Genomic DNA, 22,142 nt, shown 5'->3' with positions numbered 1-22,142 from the left:
ATTGCATTACAAGTATGCATTTTGATTGGTTAAAATTGTTGATTAAACGAGTTAATGTTGATTGGAAATTATGTTATGTTAGAGGGAAAATGAGTCGCACTTGTTCAAATGGGTGGATGAAGCGACGTCGTTTTCCTTATGTTTCGAAGAGTTGAAAAAATGAGAAAACGATGTCGTTTCTCAATCGGGTCATGGGTGATTACTTGGATTAATCGCAATCGCGGTACAACGAACGCGGGTTTATGGTTAATCCCGGTTTAATCACTAGTTCAATTGGAGGCGTAGTATTTCACATGAATCCAAAAGTACATTTAGTTATTTTGAGAATATATTAGTTGATGGTGATATTTCAAGGAGCCAAAAGTTCAGGGGGGAATATTGAGATTGTAAATAGTAGAGGGTGAAAAATTTGACCAACCCATTTTCTATGTGATTGTTGAGTATGGTTTGAAAGTACAATCGTGTATCGTATTTCAAGTGGACGGAAAAGATCCTCTCACTGAGTAATTCATTACTCACCCCTTTTTTCTCAGGTCATGATGAGAATCGTGTGTAGTCGCTCAAGTCCGTCTCGCTTATGGTGTATTTTGGGAATCTCGGTTTATTTTCTTTATTTGCTATTTTATTTTACGACTTATTACAGAGTTTTCAATGATTTAAGATTCTTTTTAAGAAAAGTTTATATTTGAATTAAGAAAGTGGAATAGAGGAAAATATAAGTAAGGTAAAAGCACGTCGTCTCAATGTTGAGGGAGACGGGTGTGACAAATGGTATCAGAGCCAGGTAAAGTCAAGCCGGTGCTGACCCGGAAGGCTAAGTCGAAGAGTTTTCTTAAAAGATAGATTTTAACGAAGTGTTTTAAAAATAAAAAGGTTTTAGTATTTGATAAACGGGAAGGGGGTTTTTCTAAAAGATAATAAAACACCATAAGAAGTAAGACTAGAGCTTTAGTTTTGTTAATTAGAATTGTTGTGATTGTTCTGATATTGATGTTCGGTTTGTCAGAATGGCACCCTTAAGGAAAAGAGGACGTTTTGCGAACCAAAGAGTTAACCGTGTTGAAGATGCATCCGCTGATTGACAAGCTCAACCACCAGTAGGTGATGTTCCAGTCGAAGATCAGGTTGCCATCAATACATCACTGTTAGGACAGATTCAGGGTATCAGAAGAATGTTTGAAGAGTTAATGAACTGAATTCCTTAGGCAGCACCAGCAGCAGCTGCAGCAGCTCAGCAACCACAAGAAAATGTTCTACCTCAGCAACAACAGCCACCACCTCCACCGCCACCACCTCCACCGCCACCACCACCAGCTCAGATGGCAGAGCCTTCCTATTACGAGATAATGAAGGTCATGAGAACCATGTGCACAAAGTACTTTACTGGAGGTATTGATCTCGTCAAAGCAGATGATTGGAGGAAGTTGTTGGAGAATAATTTTGAGAATGCTAGGTGCCCAATGGAGTTCCAAAAGGACATTGCTGTTCATTTTCTGAGAGAGGAGGCACGTCATTGGTGGGATGGTGTAGTGAGGAACACACTAGTGCAACATGTGATTTCCTGGGAAGATTTTAGGGAAGAGTTCAACAGAAAGTTTTTTCCTCAAGAAGCAAGGGATAGTTTGGAGGATGACTTCGAGGAGCTTCGTCAGGACACAAAGACAGTCAGAGAGTATGAGCGGGAATTTAGTCGTCTTAGCAGGTTTTCAGTTAGAGCAGGAAGAGGAGAGCAGTCAATGATTCGTAGATTCATGAGAGGATTGAGGCCGAACATTCTGACCTGATGTGCTTCTCGAGAATGTTTTAGCATGATAGACTTGGTTGAGAAGGTTGCAAGGATAGAGAGTGGACTTGTTCTAGAAGCTAAGCACCTGAAAAGTACTCAAGCTCGGACAACTCAGGTAGTTGGATCTCAAAAGCGTACATGGGATAACCGTGAAGCAGGACCAGTTCAGAACCGTTTCCCCAAGGGTACTAGGTGTAATAGGCAGCATGGAGGGGTTTGTTGGATGGATTCAGACAAATGTTTTCAGTGTGGTGAAGTGGATCATATAAGGGAGAATTGTCCGGAAGGTAATAATAATTGTAGGAAGTGTGGGCAGCCGGGCCATTATGCACGGGAGTGCACTACGTGTCTGGTGAAGGGAATCAACGGAACATAAATGACGGGAACCAAACACTTCCTAAGAGGCAAGCCATAGGACCTCGTGTGTACGCCGTAGAAGAAAAGGGGCTTGATGTTGAGCAAGATAAAGTTTGAAATTCAAATTCCAAGGTCGTAGAAGTTCACGTTGGAGTGGACAGTTTAATCGTTTTAAGCGAAGATTTCTTTTAGGAATTTATTCTTTTTCTTTATTGGAGTTTTCATTTGTTGGCATATGCTTAAACATTTTTATTCAATTCTTTAATGGTCCTTTTAATAATTTTCCTTTTAGTCTTTTTATAGAACTGGGGTAAACCGAACACTTTAATTTTGGACGTCTAAGAACTCAAGTTTCTGGTTCATTTGTATTCGGAATCATTTTAGTCTTTTTATAGTATGACTCTGAACTATTGCCCAATTTTTTTAGGAAATGTGGGACATTGGGGATTCACCTTGGGGAGCGCCTGTGTTATTTGTGAAGAAGAAGGATGAGAGTTTCAGCTTATGTACTGACTACCGAGGGTTGAACCGGGTCACTATGAAGAACAAGTACCATTTTCCAAGGATCGATGAGTTGTTGGTGGATCAGTTGAGGGGTGCTATTTGACGTCGGGTTATCACCAAATCCCGATAGCGGAGGCAGATGTTCGCAAGACTGTTTTCAGGACTAGATATAGACATTTTGAGTTTGTGGTGATGCCTTTCGGTTTGACTAATGCACCAGCAACGTTCATGAGGTTGATGAACAACGTGTTCTAGGAGTTTCTGGATGAGTTTGTGATCATCTTTATTGATAACATCTTGGTGTATTCTAAGAGTCATGAGGAGCATGAGGTACATCTGAGAAGAGTGATGGAGAAGCTACGGGAGCAGAAGCTGTTCGCTAAGTTGAGCAAGTGCAGTTTCTGGCAAAGAGAGATGGGTTTTCTGGGTCACATTGTTTATGTAGAGGGAGTTTCAGTGGATCCGGAGAAAATTGAGGCTATCAGAGACTGGCCTACACCGAAGAATGCTATTGAGATCAGGAGTTTTCTTGGGTTGGCATGGTATTACAAGAGGTTCGTGAAGGGATTTGCGAGTATGGCACAGTCGATGACTAAGTTGACAAGGAAGGATGTTTCTTTTGTGTGGTCACCGGAGTGGGAGGAGGCTTTCGTGAACCTGAAGGAGATGTTGACGAGTACACCAGTGTTAGCATTGCCAGATCATGGGGAGCCTTACGTGGTGTATACTGATGCCTCGAGAGTTGGGTTGGGCTGTGTCTTGATGCAGCGTGGGAAGGTTATTGCCTATGCATCGCGGCAGTTGAGGAAACATGAGGGTAATTATCCTACTCATGATTTGGAGATGGATGCGGTGATCTTTGCCTTGAAGATTTGGAGGTCTTATCTTTATGGCGGGAAAGTGCAGGTGTTCACGGATCATTAGAGTCTGAAGTATATCTTCACTCAGCCAGAGCTGAACCTGAGGCGGAGGCGGTGGATGAAGCTGGTGGCTGATTATGATCTGGAGATACCCCACCAACTTGGTAAAGCTAATGTGGTTGTAGACGCGTTGAGCCGTAAGCGCGTGGGTGTGGCTCCAGGGTAGAGTGTTGAAGCCATGGTGAGTGAGATTGGTGTTTTGCGGTTGTGTGCTGCTGCAAGGGAGCCATTGGGATTGAAGGCTGTGGATCGAGCAGATCTTCTTAGTAGAGTTCGATTGGCTCAGGAAAAGGATGAGGGGTTGATTGCGGCTTCTAAGGTAGAGGGTTCTTAGTATCAGTTCGCAGCTAATGGGACTATCCTTGTGCATTGGCGAGTTTGTGTGCCTAATGATGAGGAGTTGCGGTAGGAGATCTTGAGTGAGGCTCATGCGAGCATGTTTTCCATTCATCTAGGAGCGACTAAGATGTACCGAGACCTCAAGCGGTACTATCAGTAGGTTAGGATGAAGAGGGATGTAGCTAACTAGGTCGCAGAGTGTGATGTTTGCCAGGTGTCGGGTGGCATGTTGCAGAGTTTACCCATTCCTGAGTGGAAGTAGGATTTTATCACGATGGATTTCGTGGTTGGGTTACCTGTATCGCGGACCAAAGATACTATTTGGGTGATCGTGGACCGTCTGACTAAATCAACACATTTTCTGGCCATCAGAAAAATCGATGGAGCGGCGGTGTTGGCTAAGAAATATGAAAACGAGATCGTGAAGTTGTTGGAAAGTGTATATTTGTTGGAAAGATCAAAATATAAAACACCATACTTTAAACCATATATTAAAAATATTGTTTTAACAACAAAATCAAACACATAATAGTACATTGTATAGTATATCTATAATAACTCAAAATACAAACATCATAACGCTCAAAGTCAAAAATATTGTCTTCATTATCATTTTATCAACTCTATAACGTTACTTATAAAGTCATAATAGCCTAATAATCATCATATTAAAGTAAAGAATTTAATTATATTTCTTATAATAGTTTTCTGGGTCACTATTCACAATCTTAATTATTTTAGAACAAATAATTGTTTGTTAATAAGTTAAGAAAACACCAAAAATTCATATATGTACTTCTAAATTATTTATTTAATACATCTAAAATTGGTTTCGCAAAAATCGCAACGCTTAAAAAACAAAATTCGTTCTTTCAAATAGTTTTCAATTTGACATTTACATAAATCTCTTTTGAAGCAGATAACAAACCTCTACCAAAACTTTTCTACAAGCTAAGATATTATATTATTGAAATTGTATGTTTTTATCTTGATAACTAATAAAAGCAGTCTAAAATTCTTAAATGTGGGTTCCAAAGCTATAATTGGATCATATTTTCTTACCAATTCTCTCATGTCTACATAAAGCTATTTATTTTAGGGATATAAATAAGATAAAAAAATATGGTAATGCCAGCTAAATTACTCTTCATTATTAGCTGGTAAAATTTATTTCTAAAAGTGCAATAAAAAATATATAATATCTGGTCAATGCCCCAAAAGGTATAATATCCACATGATTTTATAAATTATAATTTTATATCCAATCATGTTTATACATGTGTACCTGCATTAATATCCATTTGAATGTAAAAAATAATAAAAAAAGCAAAAATCATATTACTGTATTAAACTCTTGATTTTACCCAAATTATGCATATATTTTCTAAATGTAAATAATTTTCATAAATAATTTTTTTATATGTCATTATTAATAAATAAATAAATAAATACATGTAGTCATATTAATGTATTAAACTCTTGATTTTATCCTTATATGTAGTCCATTTTTAAAAATACTCATTCTCTTGAGCAAAAATACCAAATTACTCTCATCTAATGAGAACAAGTAATTTATAAACTGAAATTTTCCCGCTAAAAGTTTTTTTTCCCGCCAAAGTTTTTTCTCTGTAACAAATTTTTTTCCAGCTAAAAACATGCATTTAAAAATCCTTATAAAGTGTTTTAAAAGCTTTGTAAATTTGTTAAAAACCCTTGTGAATCATTTTAAAACCTATTAAAATCTTTATAAAGTTTTTAAATATATATGTAAATACTTAAAAACCCATTTTAAAACCTTTGTTTTACATTTTAAAACCTTTTACAATGATTTTAAAAGATTTACAAGAATTTTTAAAGGATTTAAAAGGATTTTAAAAACATTTGTAAATCTTTTAAAAACCCTTGTAAATCCTTTAAAACCCTTGTAAACAATTTAAAAATCTTTTAAAACCCCTTAATAAATTTTGAACCATTTTAAAACTCTTATGAACCTCTTACAAAATATTTTAAAAACCCTTGTAAGTCCTTTAAAACCCTTGTAAACCATTAAAAATCTTTTCAATTTCTTGTAAACCCTTTAATAATTTTTAAACCATTTTAAAATTCTTTAAAAATATTTTAAAATTCTTTTAAAAATCTTTTTTAATCTTTTAAAAACCCTTGTAAATCTTTTAAAACCTTTTTAAAATGTTTTAAAATCACTTGTAAATCTTTTAAAACCCTTTAAAAATATTTTAAAATCTTTTGTAAATCTTTTAAAAACCTTTTACACTTTATAAAAATCTCTTAAAATCCCTAATCTTTTAAAACTCTTTTACACCTTTTTTAAAAATCTTTTAAAATCCCTTGTAAATCTTTTAAAACCCTTTAAAATCTCATTTCAAAAATCTCTTAAAATCCTTTATAATTTTTTTTTGCGGAAAAAATGTTTTTAAGAAACCTTTTTGGCAGAAAAGTTTTTTTTAAAATTTTTTGGCCGGAAACTTTTGGCGGAAAATTTATTTTCAGAATATTTTTGGCGGGAAAAAATTAATATTTCATTTTTTACTTAAAACATTTTCTAAATAGGGGTAAAATGGTCATTAAAAATTAAGAGAAAGTATAAATGAAAATAACAAATAAGAAAATGCATTATTGAAAAGGATAGTGTTGAAAGGGCATTCATAACAATTATTCAAAGTTTTTGGCGTTTATGTGAGATGTTCTTTGCATATTTTCAAATTGTTTGCCCATTCTAAAAATTTATTTGTATGATTCAAAGTACATCTTTAAATTACTGTAGATAACAAACTTTCTGAAATTTACTTTAGATAACAAACTTTAGAGTAATTTCTAGCTTACCACAATTCTATATACATTGACAATATATTACTGTATTTTAAAAGTACAATCACTTAAAACTATTACAAAACTTCACATTCTAAGAACAAAGTAAGCTAGAAATTATTCTTAGTAAAAAAAAACAATGAGAGTAAGAGAAATTAATTCTTAGTATAAACAAAACTTAGAAATAAAAATATTATATTACATGCCCCCTCATATTACATGGATAGATTTTTTTCTTTTTTTTGTCATCAGATATTATTTAGGATCAGACGAGCCAAACTTTAGATAAGAAAAAATATTTTTATATAGATAATAATGAATTACCTGGTCAATTAATTGATAAGAGATTTCCTGGATGTTATTTAGAATTAATGAGTCCACCAAAGTGATAAGAATCCTAGTGACTATAAAATCATCTTTCTTTGCTATATAAACATTCTTTGAGTAAACAAATTAAACAAACCACACAAAACAAAACAAAAAAACATATTGATGGGGATGAAGAAGGTAAAGCTATCTTTGATAGCTAATGAAAGATCAAGGAAAACATCCTTCATGAAGAGGAAAAACGGGATATTCAAGAAACTCCACGAGTTGTCAACTCTATGTGGTGTCCAAGCTTGTGCTCTCATCTATAGTCCATTCATACCGGTTCCAGAGTCATGGCCGTCAAGGGAAGGTGCTAAAAAGGTAGCTTCAAAGTTTCTGGAGATGCCGCGGACAGCCCGAACCAGGAAGATGATGGATCAAGAAACCCATCTTATGGAGAGGATTACCAAAGCAAAAGAGCAACTAAAGAATTTGGCTGCTGAGAACCGAGAATTACAGGTTAGACGATTTATGTTTGATTGTGTTGAAGGCAAAATGTCCCAGTATCGTTATGATGCAAAAGACCTTCAAGATTTGCTATCTTGTATGAATCTATATCTCGATCAGCTTAACGGAAGGATCGAGTCCATTAAAGAAAACGGTGAGTCGTTGTTGTCTTCCGTCTCTCCTTTTCCTACTAGAATTGGTGTTGACGAAATTGGTGATGAGTCGTTTTCCGACTCTCCTATTCATTCTACAACTAGGGTTGTAGATACTCCTAATGCTACCAATCCTCATGTTCTTGCGGGCGATATGACTCCTTTTCTTGATGCGGACGCAAATGCGGTAACTGCTCCCAGTCGATTTTCTGATCATATTCAATATGAAAATATGAATATGAGTCAAAATCTGCATGAACCGTTTCAACACCTTGTTCCTACTAACGTTTGTGATTTTTATCAAAATCAGAATATGAATCAGGTTCAATACCAGGCTCCTAATAATCTGTTTAATCAGATTCAACGAGAATTCTACAACATAAATTTGAATCTGAATTTGAATCTGAATTCAAATCAGTATCTGAATCAACAACAATCATTCATGAATCCGATGGTGGAACAACATATGAATCATGTTGGAGGGCGTGAAAGCATTCCTTTCGTGGACAGAAACTACTACAACTACAATCAACTACCAGCCGTTGATCTTGCTTCCACCAGTTACATGCCTTCAACCACCGATGTTTATGATCCTTACATCAACAACAATCTCTAATCACAAAAGACGGAGATTTTCTAGTCTAAGTGTTCAGTTGTTTGAATTTGTGTTTTCTTCATTTCGAAAGACAAAAACTAATGTTGTTTATTAATAATGGTTGTAATGGTTAAAGGGTCTCTTTTTAACTTAATTATGTATTTTGATTATTAAGTAATGTTTTGCCCAAAAAAAAAAGATTATTGTGGGAAACTTTAACTGTGGAATTTATTTCGAAAATTTAATGTGTGATTGGTACAATATTTAGACGAAAGTTTTCATTTGAATTCTTTTAGGACCCATACGTAGAGAATAATTGTTTTCCCCAGCAATTTGAAGTAAGAAATATTATTCTTTGAATCAATTATGGATTTACCATTTTTTGGGATGGTATCTGTGGATTTTGCCCTTTTCTGAATAGTTTGTAGATTTTGCCTTTTTCACACTACGAAAATATGATTTAACATGTGTTTTATTCGTTATGTTTGGGTTTAGTCGGTTGTGCTTGTTCTTAGGATTTAATATTTTATATAAACTACGTATTTTTACCAAAAAAATCGGAAATACATACTTTTTTTAATGTTAGAAAATGGCATATCCATAAGATTTTAGTAAAAATGACAATTTCAAAAGATTTCTATGAAAAAATGGCAAAATCAACAATAATCTTTTTTTCTTTTGGAAAAAAATAATTTGATAACAAAATAAAATAAAAAAGAACTACTCTTATTCAATGTTAAAAAAATTGTTAGGCGCTAGTTAGGATTTTGATAGAAGCCTTGAGCCTATAACGATCAGTGCCTAGGTCGATTTTTTTTTAACATTGTTCCCATTCTTTTGGGCTCAAAAAAATGAGGTAGAAAATTTTTTCTTCCAAATTTTGCACCAGTTAGACCCTAAGTCATTTTTAAAAGAAAAAAAGTGTGGGTAGTTTTTAGTCTTTCAATTATAATAAAAATGTATAACTATATAGATAATATTAGAGATCTGTGTAAATCACCTAAATACTGTTTTAGGAAAAATAAAACTTTTGATAAGAAAAAAACTTGCAAAAAATACATCTACACACCATCACAACATTGATTACAGTATATATGTGTATGTGATAATATTCAGCATAAAATCTAACTGTTTTTTTAATGTCAAAACAAAATTATCATTAGTCTTTTATATAGTCTGCTCCTGCATATTGTGAAGATTTAGTTTTAAGGGTTTTCATTACATATTTGTTGGCTTGTGCAAATATTAATCATCTGGTGTTATTTTAAATTATGTTGAAAAATCGAGGGTGATAATTTGATAAAATTTTGTTTGTATTTTGTAATAAAACTGTATATATAAAGCAATCGCTTCTTCATCAAATCTACCATGAATGATTCTTTTTTTTTTCCTCCTCTTTGTTGATTGATTCTTTCATATTTGTTTTTAGGTTTACTTTGTTTCTATCTCAGCAAAAAAGCATTACCTTAAGTTTAGACTGTAATCTGTTGATTTATTAATCAAAGCGACTTTTTTTTTTTTGCTTTCTGGGTTTAACTTAAAGAACAAAAAATATATCAAGTGAGCACAATTGTAAATTGAAGTTTAACTTTGAATAGTTTATACAAAAAATTCTCTATAAATTAATACTTGATAAATTAATAATCATTATAAATTAATATTTTTTTCAATCTCGAGTCAGACTAATATAATGTTTAACATAATTCGATAAAATAATATTTTGTTTAAAAACTTCTATGTAATTATATGATCTCATTAGTATCATACATTAATAATTGTATAATATGATTTTAGTATTGCTTGTTTTTTCTTAAATATGCATTAATCTTGTGTAGAGTTCACTTATTATATTTTACAACATCTTAATCTTTTTTTTAATTATTTTTTACGGATAAAAATTATTAGTTTACTTGTATTTGGTTTTGAAAAGATATTCCATTTTAAGTGTCAATTACAAAATGTTTAATTAAGGTATGACCCTGACCTTAACCAAATGAGCAAAGAGAATCTTTTCTACTTTCTTGCATCGATCCAAAAGGAAATTTTTTTTTCTGGATTTCGAAAGGGAATCTAATTGAGCAAAAGAAGTAAAAAAAGATAACAAATTATACATGGTAAAACCGTTATAGCAACAAAAACCTTAAATAACATAACATGTGGTAAAAAAGTTATTTCACCTTTCAAATATTAATTCATGAAAACCATTAAAGTAATTAACTACTCGTGGTCAAATATTTACAACGAGTTTTGTAACAATTCTATGGGCTAAACTTATGTAAGTCTTCCTCCAAAAGTATTATTCTTTGTCTCCATTAATTGTATGAATTATAAGCACCGACTTTTCGATTGGTCTTATTATTTGCGGGATTTGGGTTTATGGTTTGAAACTTATGGCTAATTTCCCATGACAGATCCGAAATGATATAATCTGCGAGCAGCCAACTTTGAGGACAAATTCCTATCACACCACAAGGAACCAGAAAATGATCTTTATTTCGTTAGAGAAATCTCGCTTTCGAGTTTCCAGAACATCTTTTAGAAGCAAAATCCGAGGTCAGTAGCCAAACAAACAGGAGAAGGAAGGATCAACCATGACTCATAAAACTGATTTGAAACCTGAAACTTTCTCCCCCTGAGCTACTTCATCCCTAACACTTTTAATATTGACAGTCTTTTCAGCAATCATTCAAGAAACCAATAGAAAATAAATATTGACAGAAGATCCCAAAAAAACGCAATGTAGGATAAAACATTAGTTTGCTAAAAACTCCAAAGTACACTACAATTAGGATATGATAACAAGAAAGAACAAAATGCTAGGCCAACATAGCGATAAAACTCACACAAAGCCTGTAAAATGAGAGAAGTTACACACTTATCCAAAATAGTTATAGATTCATCAGAACCAATCCTCACTCCAGATTAACTAACTAATAAATCGTACTCGTTTCGCAGGAACGACTCGGATCTTTGTCGGATGGTTGTTCATCTCAGGGGGAGAAGAGTTACAGAGGTCCTGAGATGTTTGACGTAGTTGTTATGGGTTTGGCCTTTGCGTAATGATATGTTGGCCTTGGGTTGCATGGCTTGAGATGAGTTGCATCACATCATTAACATAAAGATCCTCTACAAGGTCCACCAAGGCGTAAACTCTAAGATGATTCTCCAAACCTTGGATTTCAACGCTTTGGAGAGTGTTTCTTTTGGGATTGAAGTATAAAACATAAAAAGGTTTGGATGTATATCTCATTGAGAAAACAATTTCACCGGTAGCAATCACTCCAAGGATTAAATGATTCTTGGGATTAAACACAGCCAAATCCCCTAAAGTGTAGACATGTTTCGACCATTCATGTTTCTCGGCATCTTCTAGAATCCATATACACAACTTAATTGTGTTGCCATCAAACTTCCATTTAGTCCCACCTAATTTGCCATTACAGTTTTGCAGCTTGGCCCAATTGGTTTACCTGTAGTCAGAAATGCAGGCGGTCTGACTACTCCTGGTATTAGTCGGAAAGCATTCCAAACTCGGGACAGACAGTGTGGTGGTCCTTCGAGGAGAAGTCCACACTAAAACCGATCGGATTGACCTAATAAACCCAATATGAATTTTTTTAGAATGAGCTACTATCTTCGTTTCTTTAAGACCAAGCTATATACAGTAGAGAGAGAGAAGAAGAAGAAGAGAGAGAGAGGGAGAGTACACATTATTCATGTATCAATAGAATAAAGAAAGAGTTGTTAGTAACAACTTGTTACAAACAAACAAAAACGTAAGATACAATGAAGTATCCACAACACTATTGTGCCATCAAGAACTTCAAAAGATGACAAAATAAAACCCTTTCACACTATCACCAACCCAGAGAAAATTCACAATGAAGTCAAATCCACAAACACTCTCTGAACCCTCCAAAGAAGAAAGAATCTGGAATATTAATTATGATCCAGTTTCTGTGAACCCCATACAAACATCCAACACCAAACTATCACCAACCCAAAGAAAAATTCTGTGAAACAATCACAAACAAAACATATCCTTTTAAAACCAGAACCGCAAACTCCACGAGTTCCAATGGTCTTAAAATGGGACCATTAGCCAAGTGGTTTCTATGGAGGACACCGCCTCATCCTACTCAGGCTCAAACCACAAGTCTAAAAACAACTCAGCACTTTCACAACAGATGGAAAAGAAAGATAACTGTTAGATCATGTCAAGCTTGACATTCTTCGTTTGTGGTGACACAGTTTAGCTCTCACATTTGGATCCGATGAAGTAACCATCTTGCTCCTTGGTGAAGAAGTATCATTCATATTCTTTCTCTGTAAAGAATTATCTTTGATATGTCTTTTAGGCGTTTCTGGTGGTGTTCCACTGTTAGCTGCAGCTTGAAGCGGTTTTGTGTATGATCTTCTTAGGAGAGCTTTGCTTCGTGAGTCAGAGAGACTAAGCGACTGAGAAGTGGAGAACTGAGTAAGATTTTTAGCCACTGATCGTATGCTCTGAGCCTTTGCATTGATTTCCTTCTCTGACATTGTTTGCCTTTGGCGACTAGCAACAGTTGAAGTCATGAAACGTGGGACAAAACCAGAACTCTTCCTTATTTTGACTAGTTTATCAGATGATATTGGAGTTGCATCGGTGTCTTTCAGATGATCTAAAGGCGAAATAGCTTTCTTTTCAATGTCTTCTAGATACTTATCATTGGTGATCCAAAAGAGTTTCTTGTGTTCATTAACCAGACACTCTACTTCCTGTAACCGCGCTTTGATCTTCTTGCAACCTTCTTGAGTTTCTTCCATTTCCTCTTCAAGTTCCGATATTTTCTTTTCTCTTAGCTTTTGTAGTTCCTAAACAATGATGATGTAACATTAAGTAATCAGTGAAATGAATATATAATTGCAAATACTGCAGTACAAGTGCTTACTGCTGTTAATCCTCTGTTAGACTCTACAGCTCTCGCACGTTTAGTAAAGCTGAGAGAGCAGATTGTTTCACCAACATCTTCATCACGTGGACTTATGTGCACAAGCATCAGAACTTTTGATCTAGTACCTAAATAAAGTTAAATCACAAATCCATTAAACTCATGAAAACAATCAAACTTAGATAACTTATGTTGGTAATCTCAAAAGACTTTTAAGATAATATTCTAAGCAACCATATGCCTTTACCTAGAGAATCTTTAAGAATTTGAGTTAGCTTGCTGTTTCTGCAAGCAACAAAAAAGAAAAAGCTAACTCAGTAGTATGACCAAAGCAAGATCTATTTCATTTCTGCCAGATAGATGTCTCTGCTGCTTCAATGGCATATGTGTGTGAAAAGGAATTAAAAAGCTGAGATCTTGCCTGTAAGGCACATGTCCCTTCTTTCTCCTTAACGCTGCAATCACGTCTCCAAGAGCGGAAAGTGAGAGGTTTATGGCTCTACCTTCATCCATAGTTTGCCCTATAGCTCCTGTTTTCAAGAGCCTCTCACTTCCTCCAAGATCTATCATCCAAAGCTTGCTAACTTCAGTTTTTGACCCCACCGCATCTCCACGACGAAAGATCGTGATCCTTGTTAAACTAGAGATAAACTAATTGAATAAGGCTAACTACCAAACTGAGAAATAACAAATGAACAGTTGGAACCATCAAGAACTTACCAATGAGATCTGCTCGAAGTTTCGTTTACATTTGTCCAAGAAGTTGATCTCACTCGTCTCCCTTTGTTATACCACCATCTAGCCTTTGTAAAATCCATTACTTCCACTTCAGTCAAACCCTCAATTTCAACCGAACCCTTTGAGTCTACTTGAATATTAAGGTTACTGCAGTAAAGTTAAGGCAGTACTTAGAAATTTTTTAATTCTTTTAGAGATAAAACTTTGGTTACTAACCATTTAGCTGAGGCTTCATATGACTTCAAAGACTGTCTTGCAGACAACAAATCTTTCAAGTTACCCATGTAGATTTCCAACATACTCATCCTAAATGTCACGGAATGTGTTTGGTCCATTGAAGCTTCATTGAAAAGCTCTTTAATAGCTCTAGGAGCAAGACCTGGTTGCTCACTTGTGCCATCCTAAACAAGGCATAAAGTAAAACTCTTCCTTATCTTAGAAACAATACCAACTCTCTGAATATCAAGAAGGACTAACCATGGTAAAAGTCTTGCCAGTTCCCGTTTGACCATACGCCAAGACACATACATTGTGACCATCAAGAGCAGATCTAAGAATCGGTTTCACTTCTCCGAAAACTTCTTCTACAGAGTTTTTTTTTTCAACCAGGAGAAGAAGGCCTCATTTACTCACAACTGGAAGGAAACAGAAAGCTAAGAAACCAAAAGAAGTGATATCACTAAAGCCTAACAGTAGACTAACCTTGAGTTGCTGATTGATGAAAAACTTTATCAAACTCAAATTCTTTACTACTTCCAGCAGATCTTATAACAACATTATCTGGTCCAAACGAAACAGGTTCCCTAATCGGTCTCCTTTCCGTTAATAGAAATGGTCTAACTCTACAAAACACACGTATACTTCCTGCAATTTAAGCCAAATCCTTAATCTTAACACAATCAAAACTAAACCCACAAAAGAAGTTTCAAAATGTGATAAGTGATAACAAACCTTTAGTGTCTATAATCTTATTCAGAACTTGCTTTCTCTTTTCATCCAAAGACTTAAGCTTCAACTTCAATTCAAAAACTTCTTCTGTAACAATACCAACCCAAAAATTCATTTTTTAAAACCTATTGATCAAATAACTGAGAAGAAGCAAAATAAAGAGATACCTTCAAGGTTTGATATTGACTTCTCAAGCTGATTACTTTCATGTTCAGGAACAACATTGACATCAGTATAGACCAAAGGAACAACAGATTCAGAGCTAAGTGGAGATTGAGGGATCAAGATCTCTCCTTTTTCAGCTGAAATCAACATTTGACCTGAACGAGATCCAATATCTGACAAAAAAAAAAGTGGAAGTGGGAGTGGAATGGAGACAAAGACAACAAACTCAACGTATCCAATGTAAAGAATGGTAGTTAGGAACAAAGGAAAAAGAACTCTAAACTTATCAATTATTATAATTTATTGCAGAACTTTGAACAAGAAGACAACTTGAGTTGTCATAAAACCTCAGGAGACAGATAATTGATTAATGTAAATTCAAAACAGAGAGAGAAAAGGAAAGTTTTTTTTTATTTGTCAGAAACAAGAAAACCCCTCGGAACAAGAAAATGTTTAATACAAATGAAAAGTGAAAATTGAAGATGAAGCAATCTACAAAAAAAATCAAAACTTTGAAGAATCTCAATCATTAACCAGAGAAACAGAACCAGATTCGTTCTTATGGGTTTAAAGCTATAAACTATTGAAAACCCAAGTGTTGATTTTGACAAAAGGGTATGGATTAGAAGGTTTTTGTCAAATGATTGAACAATTCTGTGTCTGGTGATGGAATAATGATGGTTCTTGATTTCACAAATGGTTCTTGTTTCTTCTGTCTCTTTCACTCTGTTTCATCTTCCAACACGATAGTGGATTAGTACGACGACTTTTTGAGCATTTCAGGATCAAAAACAATCTAAAAGAAAGAAAAAAAAATGATTGAAGAGAGAATCAGGTTCATGGTAGGTCCATTCAAAGGCATAGAAAAAGTTTGTTCCTTTTATTTTTCTTCATTAGAGCATGTATATTAGGCCTGGGACTAAAATCCGTTATCCGCGGGTATTCAAATCCGGATCCGTGATCTGATCCGGAAAACCGAATAACCGGGTGCGACGGATCCGGATACGGATAAAGCATTTACGAATCCGGCGGATCCGGATACGGATCCGGATTATGAAAAAAATCAGAGCCGAATATCCGCATCCGTTCAATATGTCTACATATTTGTATTATGGGCTTAAATTATATTTGTATCCTGGGCTTAATCAAATACACATTATCAATGTTAAGCCCAATAGTCCAATATTAGCCCACTACGACAAAATGATGGAATTTGAGTTTGTTTGGGACTTAACTATTAGGGTTTCATAACATATTTTTTCTGCCGCCGTGAATGTTTTCTCCATCACCATTTCCTTCACTATCTCCATCTCATCTCCATCTAATCTCCATCACCGTCTCCCCACCATATTCATCTCGGTTCCACCGTCGTAAATTTATGGACGGAAGTTTACTTACGGGAATGATGATACATGGGATTCAAAGTGTCGACGGCGGAGATGAATGAGGAGGAGCAGATTGGACACCGTTAAAGATGAGATCTTGGTGGTATGTGCCTTGCAAAGTCTGATGTCGGGCACACGTCGATCTCTTTTGGTGGTGAATTCAATCTGGTTGGTGAAATAGGAAATTGAATTTGTTCCCAAAAATAAACGGATCCCGAATATTAAAAATTAATATTCAAACTTGTTTATTGTTGGAGATTTTGTATTATACTTGTATGATTTTTGGGTTTATGATACTCAAATAAAATCACAGCTCAAAACGATAGATCTTTGCAAATGGGCCAAAAGATACAGAAGCCCAATGCGATTCGGTCTTCACCAAAGCTCATCTCCATACAACGGCTACCTGCAACAAGCGACAAATACAGAAGATCAGCAGAGCAATCTGTATCATCAGATACGGAAGTGACGACAAGGAACCGTTACGACGCTCTCAGATTGTGTGATGATAGCTATGCCACGTGATTATCAATAGACAGCTAAGCAAATCAAGGATACATTAGGTTAAGAAATAGAAACTATAAAACCAATGTATCGTTGTAATCACAAAATAGGCTGAATGAAATAAAATCAAAAGAAAGATTTTTCCATCTAAGCTTCATATCTTCATGGTATCATAGCCATGGACAAATCCATGGAAGTTTACTCATGTCCTCCACTAAACATCTCAAATTGCGTTACTGTAACTCTTATAGATCGCAACTACTTACTGTGGAAATCACAGTTTGAATCGTTTCTCTCTGGTCAAGGTCTTTTTGGTTTTGTCACCGGTAGCATCTCTGTTCTAGCAAGCACCATTCCGGTTCCTCACATTGAAGGTCACACAAATACAGTTGCAAATCCAGACTACGAAGCTTGGCACCGTTCAGATCAAGTTGTCAAGGCGTGGCTTCTGGGTTCGCTTTCTGAAGACATTCTCAGTGTGGTTGTTGGATCTAAAACATCTCAAGAGGTATGGCTAAATCTTGTTGGTCATTTCAATCGAATCTCTGCATCTCGTGTCTTTGAGCTTCAGCGCCGTCTCCATGGTTTGTCAAAAGAAGGAAAAACCATGGATGAATATTTGCGTTGTCTCAAGACTATTTGTGACCAGCTTGCTTCAGTTGGGAGTCTTGTTACAGAGAAGATGAAAATTTTTGCAATGGTTCATGGTTTAACCCGTGAATATGAACCTCTCATCACTTCGCTTGAGAATACCTTAGATACCTTTCCTGGCCCAACCTACGCTGAAATCATGCATCGTCTCAAAGGCTTTGATGATAGGATGCAAAGCTACAACACAACGGACGTTTCTCCGCATCTTGCTTTTGGTACATTCAACAATCAAGGTCGAGGCAAAGGATCAAAAGGAAGAGGACGCAGAAACTACTCAACCAGAGGTCGAGGTTTTCAGCAACAGTTTCCCTCTTCAGGTTCTCAGTCTTCCTCTCCTAGTGAAAGACCAACTTGTCAGATCTGTGGCAAAAGAGGACATCCTGCTCTTCAATGTTGGTATCGCTTCGATGAAAGCTATCAGCATTCTGAAGCTGCTGCTGCTACGTTCTCTGCTTTGCACATTACTGATTTTACTGATGATGGTGCTTGGGTTCCTGACTCTGCAGCAACAGCTCACATCACCAATAATGGTCAGTTGGCTTTAATGCTTCAAGACCCCTAGAGAGAGTTCACTGTGATCTTTGGGGTCCAGCTCCTGTTTCTTCTGTTCAAGGTTTTCAGTACTATGTAATCTTCATCGATAATCTATCAAGATTCTGTTGGTTCTATCCATTAAAGAGGAAATCAGATTTTTGCTCAATATTCATCAAGTTTCAGAATCTTGTTGAAAACCTTTTGCAAACAAAAATTGGAACTTTTCAGAGTGATGGAGGAGAAGAATTCATTAGTCAAAGATTTCTCAAGCATTTACAAGATTCAGGGATACAACATTTCATATCATGTCCTCACACACCTCTACAAAATGGTATGGCAGAAAGGAAACATAGATAGCTAACATAAATGGGGCTTACTCTAATGTTTCAAAGCAAAACTCCACAAAATTTTTGGGTTGAAGCTTTCTTCACAGCAAATTTTCTCTGCAATCTCTTACCAACAACAGCTCTTGCAACTAATGTCAGTCCTCATGAAGCTCTCTTCGGTAAAACTCCAAACTATTCTGCTCTAAGAATCTTTGGATGTGCTTGCTTCCCAACTCTCAGAGATTATGCTCGCACAAAGTTTGATCCACGATCTCTAAAATACATTTTTCTCATGTATAATGAAAAATACAAAGGGTATCGCTGCTTCTATCCACCAACAGGCCGAGTTTATATAAGTCGGCATGTCTTGTTTGCAGAAGAGTTCTTTCCGTTTGCAGACACTTACACAGATCAACAGAATGCATCTTCAACTCCTTTGTTTGCAGCTTGGTTAAAAGGACTCTCTACCTTTTTACCTCCAGAAGCTGATGATTAGTTCAGTTAAGCACCTGCAACAACAGAAAATCAACAACAGCCATAATTAATACCAGTAAGTCATCCTATTGATTCAAATGTACAAGGGAAGACTACTGAAAATTTGCAGCTTATGGTTGTTGATCCAATAAGTGTTACACCTCTCCAAATGATTCTTCCTCAACAGCGATTGTCTAGAAGTGATGAGCAACGTCCTGAGTGTACGACAAGCTTAGATCTTGATCCTATAGGCAACAGCGTTGCTTCGTCATCTTCTGACCAAGAGCAATCAACATCAGACGTCATCAAAACTACAGAGTCAACTCATCCTATGGTTACAAGATCAAAGACAGGCATTAGCAAACCAAATAAAAGGTATGCACTGCTTACACATAAAATTTCTCATCCAACACCAAAAACAGTCACTGAAGCTTTAAAAGATGAAAAGTGGACTGCTGCAACGGTTGAAGAAATGGAAAATTGTTCTGAAACAAATACTTGGTCTATAGTACCTTTTAAACACACATGAACGTTCTAGGTTCCAAGTGGGTTTTCAGAATCAAACTCCTAGCAGATGGATCTCTAGACAAGTATAAGTCAAGACTAGTAGCTCAGGGCTTCAACCAAGAAGAGGGAATTGATTACCTTGAGACTTACAGCCCTGTGGTTAGATCAGCTACCGTTAGAGCAGTCCTGCACCTTGCAACCATCATGAATTGGGAACTGAAGCAAATGGATGTAAAGAACGCCTTTCTTCATGGAGATCTTACTGAAACTGTGTATATGAAACAACCAGCTGATTTTATCAACAAGGCCTTACCAAATCATGTGTGTCTGCTACACAAGTCTCTCTACGGATTAAAACAGTCTCCACGAGCTTGGTTTGATAAATTCAGTAACTTCTTAATCTCTTTTGGTTTTATGTGCAGTTTCTCAGATCCCTCACTTTTTGTCTGCGTAAAGAAATCAGATGTCATCATGCTTCTACTCTACGTCGATGATATGGTGATCACTAGGAACAGCTCAAAACTACTATCCAATCTCCTCAATGAACTCAACAAGCAGTTTAAGATGAAAGATCTAGGCAAACTAAACTATTTTTTGGGAATTCAGGCTCAATTTCATCAAAAAGGTCTCTTTCTATCCCAACAAAAGTATGCTTAAGATCTACTAATCATTACAGCCATGAAAGACTGCTCACCAGTAGCTACACCACTACCAATTCAGCTAGATAATGCTCCTCATCAATCTGAGCTCTTCGAAAATCCAACTTATTTTTGTAGCTTGGCAGGGAGATTATAGTATCTGACACTCACAAGACGAGATATTCAATTCTCTGTTAACTATGTTTGTCAGAAGATGCATGCTCCTACTTTATCAGATTTTCACTTGCTCAAACGGATCCTGAGATATGTCAAGGGTACCACTACAATGGGAATCTCCTTCAACAAGGATACAGATTGTAAATTGAGGGCTTACAGTGATAGCGATCATGCTGGTTGTCACTCTACAAGGAGATCCACTGGAGGTTTCTGCACTTTTCTAGGCAACAACCTCATCTCTTGGTCATCAAGAAAACAACCTACAGTAGCCAAGAGTTCCACTGAAGTAGAATATAGAGCCATGTCAGAAACAGTTTCAGAAATCACATGGATTGTCAATCTTCTCAAAGATCTGTCGTTTTGAGCTGTGTTGTTCATATAAACATGGTCTTAGAGCATGCACATAGTTGATATTCAATGAGTATTATTAACAATTTTTTAGTATTAATTTTAATGTCTATTTATTGTTTGAGATTTTTTATTATACTGGTAACAATATCACCAAAAACCATATAAGTATCATACAAAATTTTAAACAATAAATAAACATTAAAATCTACATATACATTTTTGCAGCCATTTTGTGAAATAAATCTTGGAGTTGGAACTTATTTACAATGGCTGTCACTGCTTTTAATTATTGGTTTTCTTTTGGCAATGAATTGATTAACAAACAAAAAATATTCCAAACATATTTCAATCCCATATATCACGCAGATTTCTCCAAAATTTGAACTAGATTTTGGAAACTATTTAAAACAAAAAATATTTGACAAACCAAAATACAATTGCAATCCCTTAAAATGAGCAAAACTCACCTAAATACATTTCTTATCAGTTCATTAAATCTTATTTCTCCAATATTTGAACTAGATTTCGACAACTATTTAAAACAAAAATTTGTTTGACAAACTAAAATATAATTGCAATCCTGTAAAATATTTATTTAAATTAGCGGTGTACCGTGGATTTTTTTAACGGGACGGGTTTGACGGAACGAGTTTGAAAAGATGTTACTTAATAACAATTGTAAACTATAAAAAATATTTATTTTTATAGATAAATATAATTTGCAGACTTTTATATATACTAATTTAAAAAAATTAATTGTCTCTACGGTGTACCGCGGGTTATAATCTAATTAATATTAAAAATTTACTAATGATACTCTATGTACGTGCTCTTAGTTGCTTCACCGGTTTTGTCATAACCGGTTTTATTCAACAAAACCAGAATATTAAACATAGCTTATGGAAACCGATTCTAGATAACCCGACTTTGCGGTTTCATAAATCATTGGTTTGCCAATTATAAGAGAGATGACAAATGGAGCCTAGATTATTTCATCAAGCTATGAACTAATATTGTTTTGGATTCTAGAAAACGCAAAACTCGAACTGAACAAAAAGCAAGTGTCTTTATTCCAAGACCTACCATAAAAAGCAACACACAAATCCAGAAACACCACCAACACACAACCTCAAGCGTATTGATACGATCCATGTAAGGATGATGCCACGTCAGAAGAAGAATGTTGACTTGAATGATGACATGGACAAAGGCAAAGAAGAAGAGAAAGACTTGGGTGGAAACAGAGGCTTTGCTATTGAAGGGAATCGAGTATAAATTAGTCATTACTCACTCATTTCTGGTTTATGCTTTATGTTGAATGTGATAGTCGAGCGATGTGCTTGAGCCAAGCGATGTGCTTGAAGAGAGATCAATGTTAATCTCTGTTTTATCGTTCTGAGATTGTAAAGTGAGGTTAAGAGATCCTAAACCTTAACACGTATGTGTTAAAAAAAAGGACTTTGGTTCTGCAATGAAATCCAAAACAGAGCCTTTGATGGGGAAAATTCAATCTTTGAA

General features: G+C 35.4%; 2 protein-coding genes, 1 long non-coding RNA gene and 2 pseudogenes across 6 annotated transcripts; 3 read left to right on the top strand and 2 right to left on the bottom strand.

The window, feature by feature from the left end:
• Positions 1-768: 768 nt before the first annotated feature.
• On the top strand, positions 769-4,336 carry AT5G27965 (annotated as a pseudogene; the record flags this gene model as incomplete). The annotated part of the gene is made up of 1 exon: positions 769-4,336.
• A 2,894-nt stretch (positions 4,337-7,230) lies between these two features.
• AGL90 (AGAMOUS-like 90) lies at positions 7,231-8,316 on the top strand (the record flags this gene model as incomplete). The annotated part of the gene is made up of 2 exons (NM_122679.2): positions 7,231-7,887; positions 8,011-8,316. The coding sequence occupies 2 exons, from the start codon at positions 7,231-7,233 to the stop codon at positions 8,314-8,316; spliced, it is 963 nt and encodes a 320-aa protein (NP_198148.2).
• Positions 8,317-11,033: 2,717 nt separating this feature from the next.
• On the bottom strand, positions 11,034-15,957 carry AT5G27950 (P-loop containing nucleoside triphosphate hydrolases superfamily protein). 2 transcript variants are annotated; one of them, NM_122678.3, is made up of 10 exons: positions 15,080-15,955; positions 14,916-14,999; positions 14,667-14,828; positions 14,442-14,548; positions 14,181-14,365; positions 13,947-14,111; positions 13,648-13,866; positions 13,474-13,511; positions 13,227-13,354; positions 11,034-13,149 (listed from the first exon to the last, which is right to left on the bottom strand). In NM_122678.3, exons 1-10 carry the CDS (start codon positions 15,225-15,227, stop codon positions 12,508-12,510), a joined length of 1,878 nt encoding a protein of 625 aa, NP_198147.2. In that variant the 5' UTR covers positions 15,228-15,955; the 3' UTR covers positions 11,034-12,507. The 2 variants fall into 2 exon arrangements, with proteins under 2 accessions (NP_198147.2, NP_001332499.1); NM_001344047.1 differs by having other exon boundaries at positions 11,983-13,149; positions 14,442-14,828; positions 15,080-15,957.
• Positions 15,958-17,144: 1,187 nt separating this feature from the next.
• AT5G27947 lies at positions 17,145-20,634 on the top strand (annotated as a pseudogene; the record flags this gene model as incomplete). Its single annotated transcript has 1 exon — positions 17,145-20,634.
• A 955-nt stretch (positions 20,635-21,589) lies between these two features.
• On the bottom strand, positions 21,590-21,995 carry AT5G04615. Its single transcript, NR_142772.1, has one exon. It is a non-coding gene; the product is annotated as an other RNA (long non-coding RNA).
• Between the last annotated feature and the right edge of the window lie 147 nt (positions 21,996-22,142).

This window comes from Arabidopsis thaliana, chromosome 5 (assembly GCF_000001735.4).
Source record: "Arabidopsis thaliana chromosome 5, partial sequence".
NCBI lineage: Eukaryota > Viridiplantae > Streptophyta > Magnoliopsida > Brassicales > Brassicaceae > Arabidopsis > Arabidopsis thaliana.
Note: the sequence above shows the minus strand (reverse complement) of the source record. Positions and strands in the feature narration are given on the sequence as shown.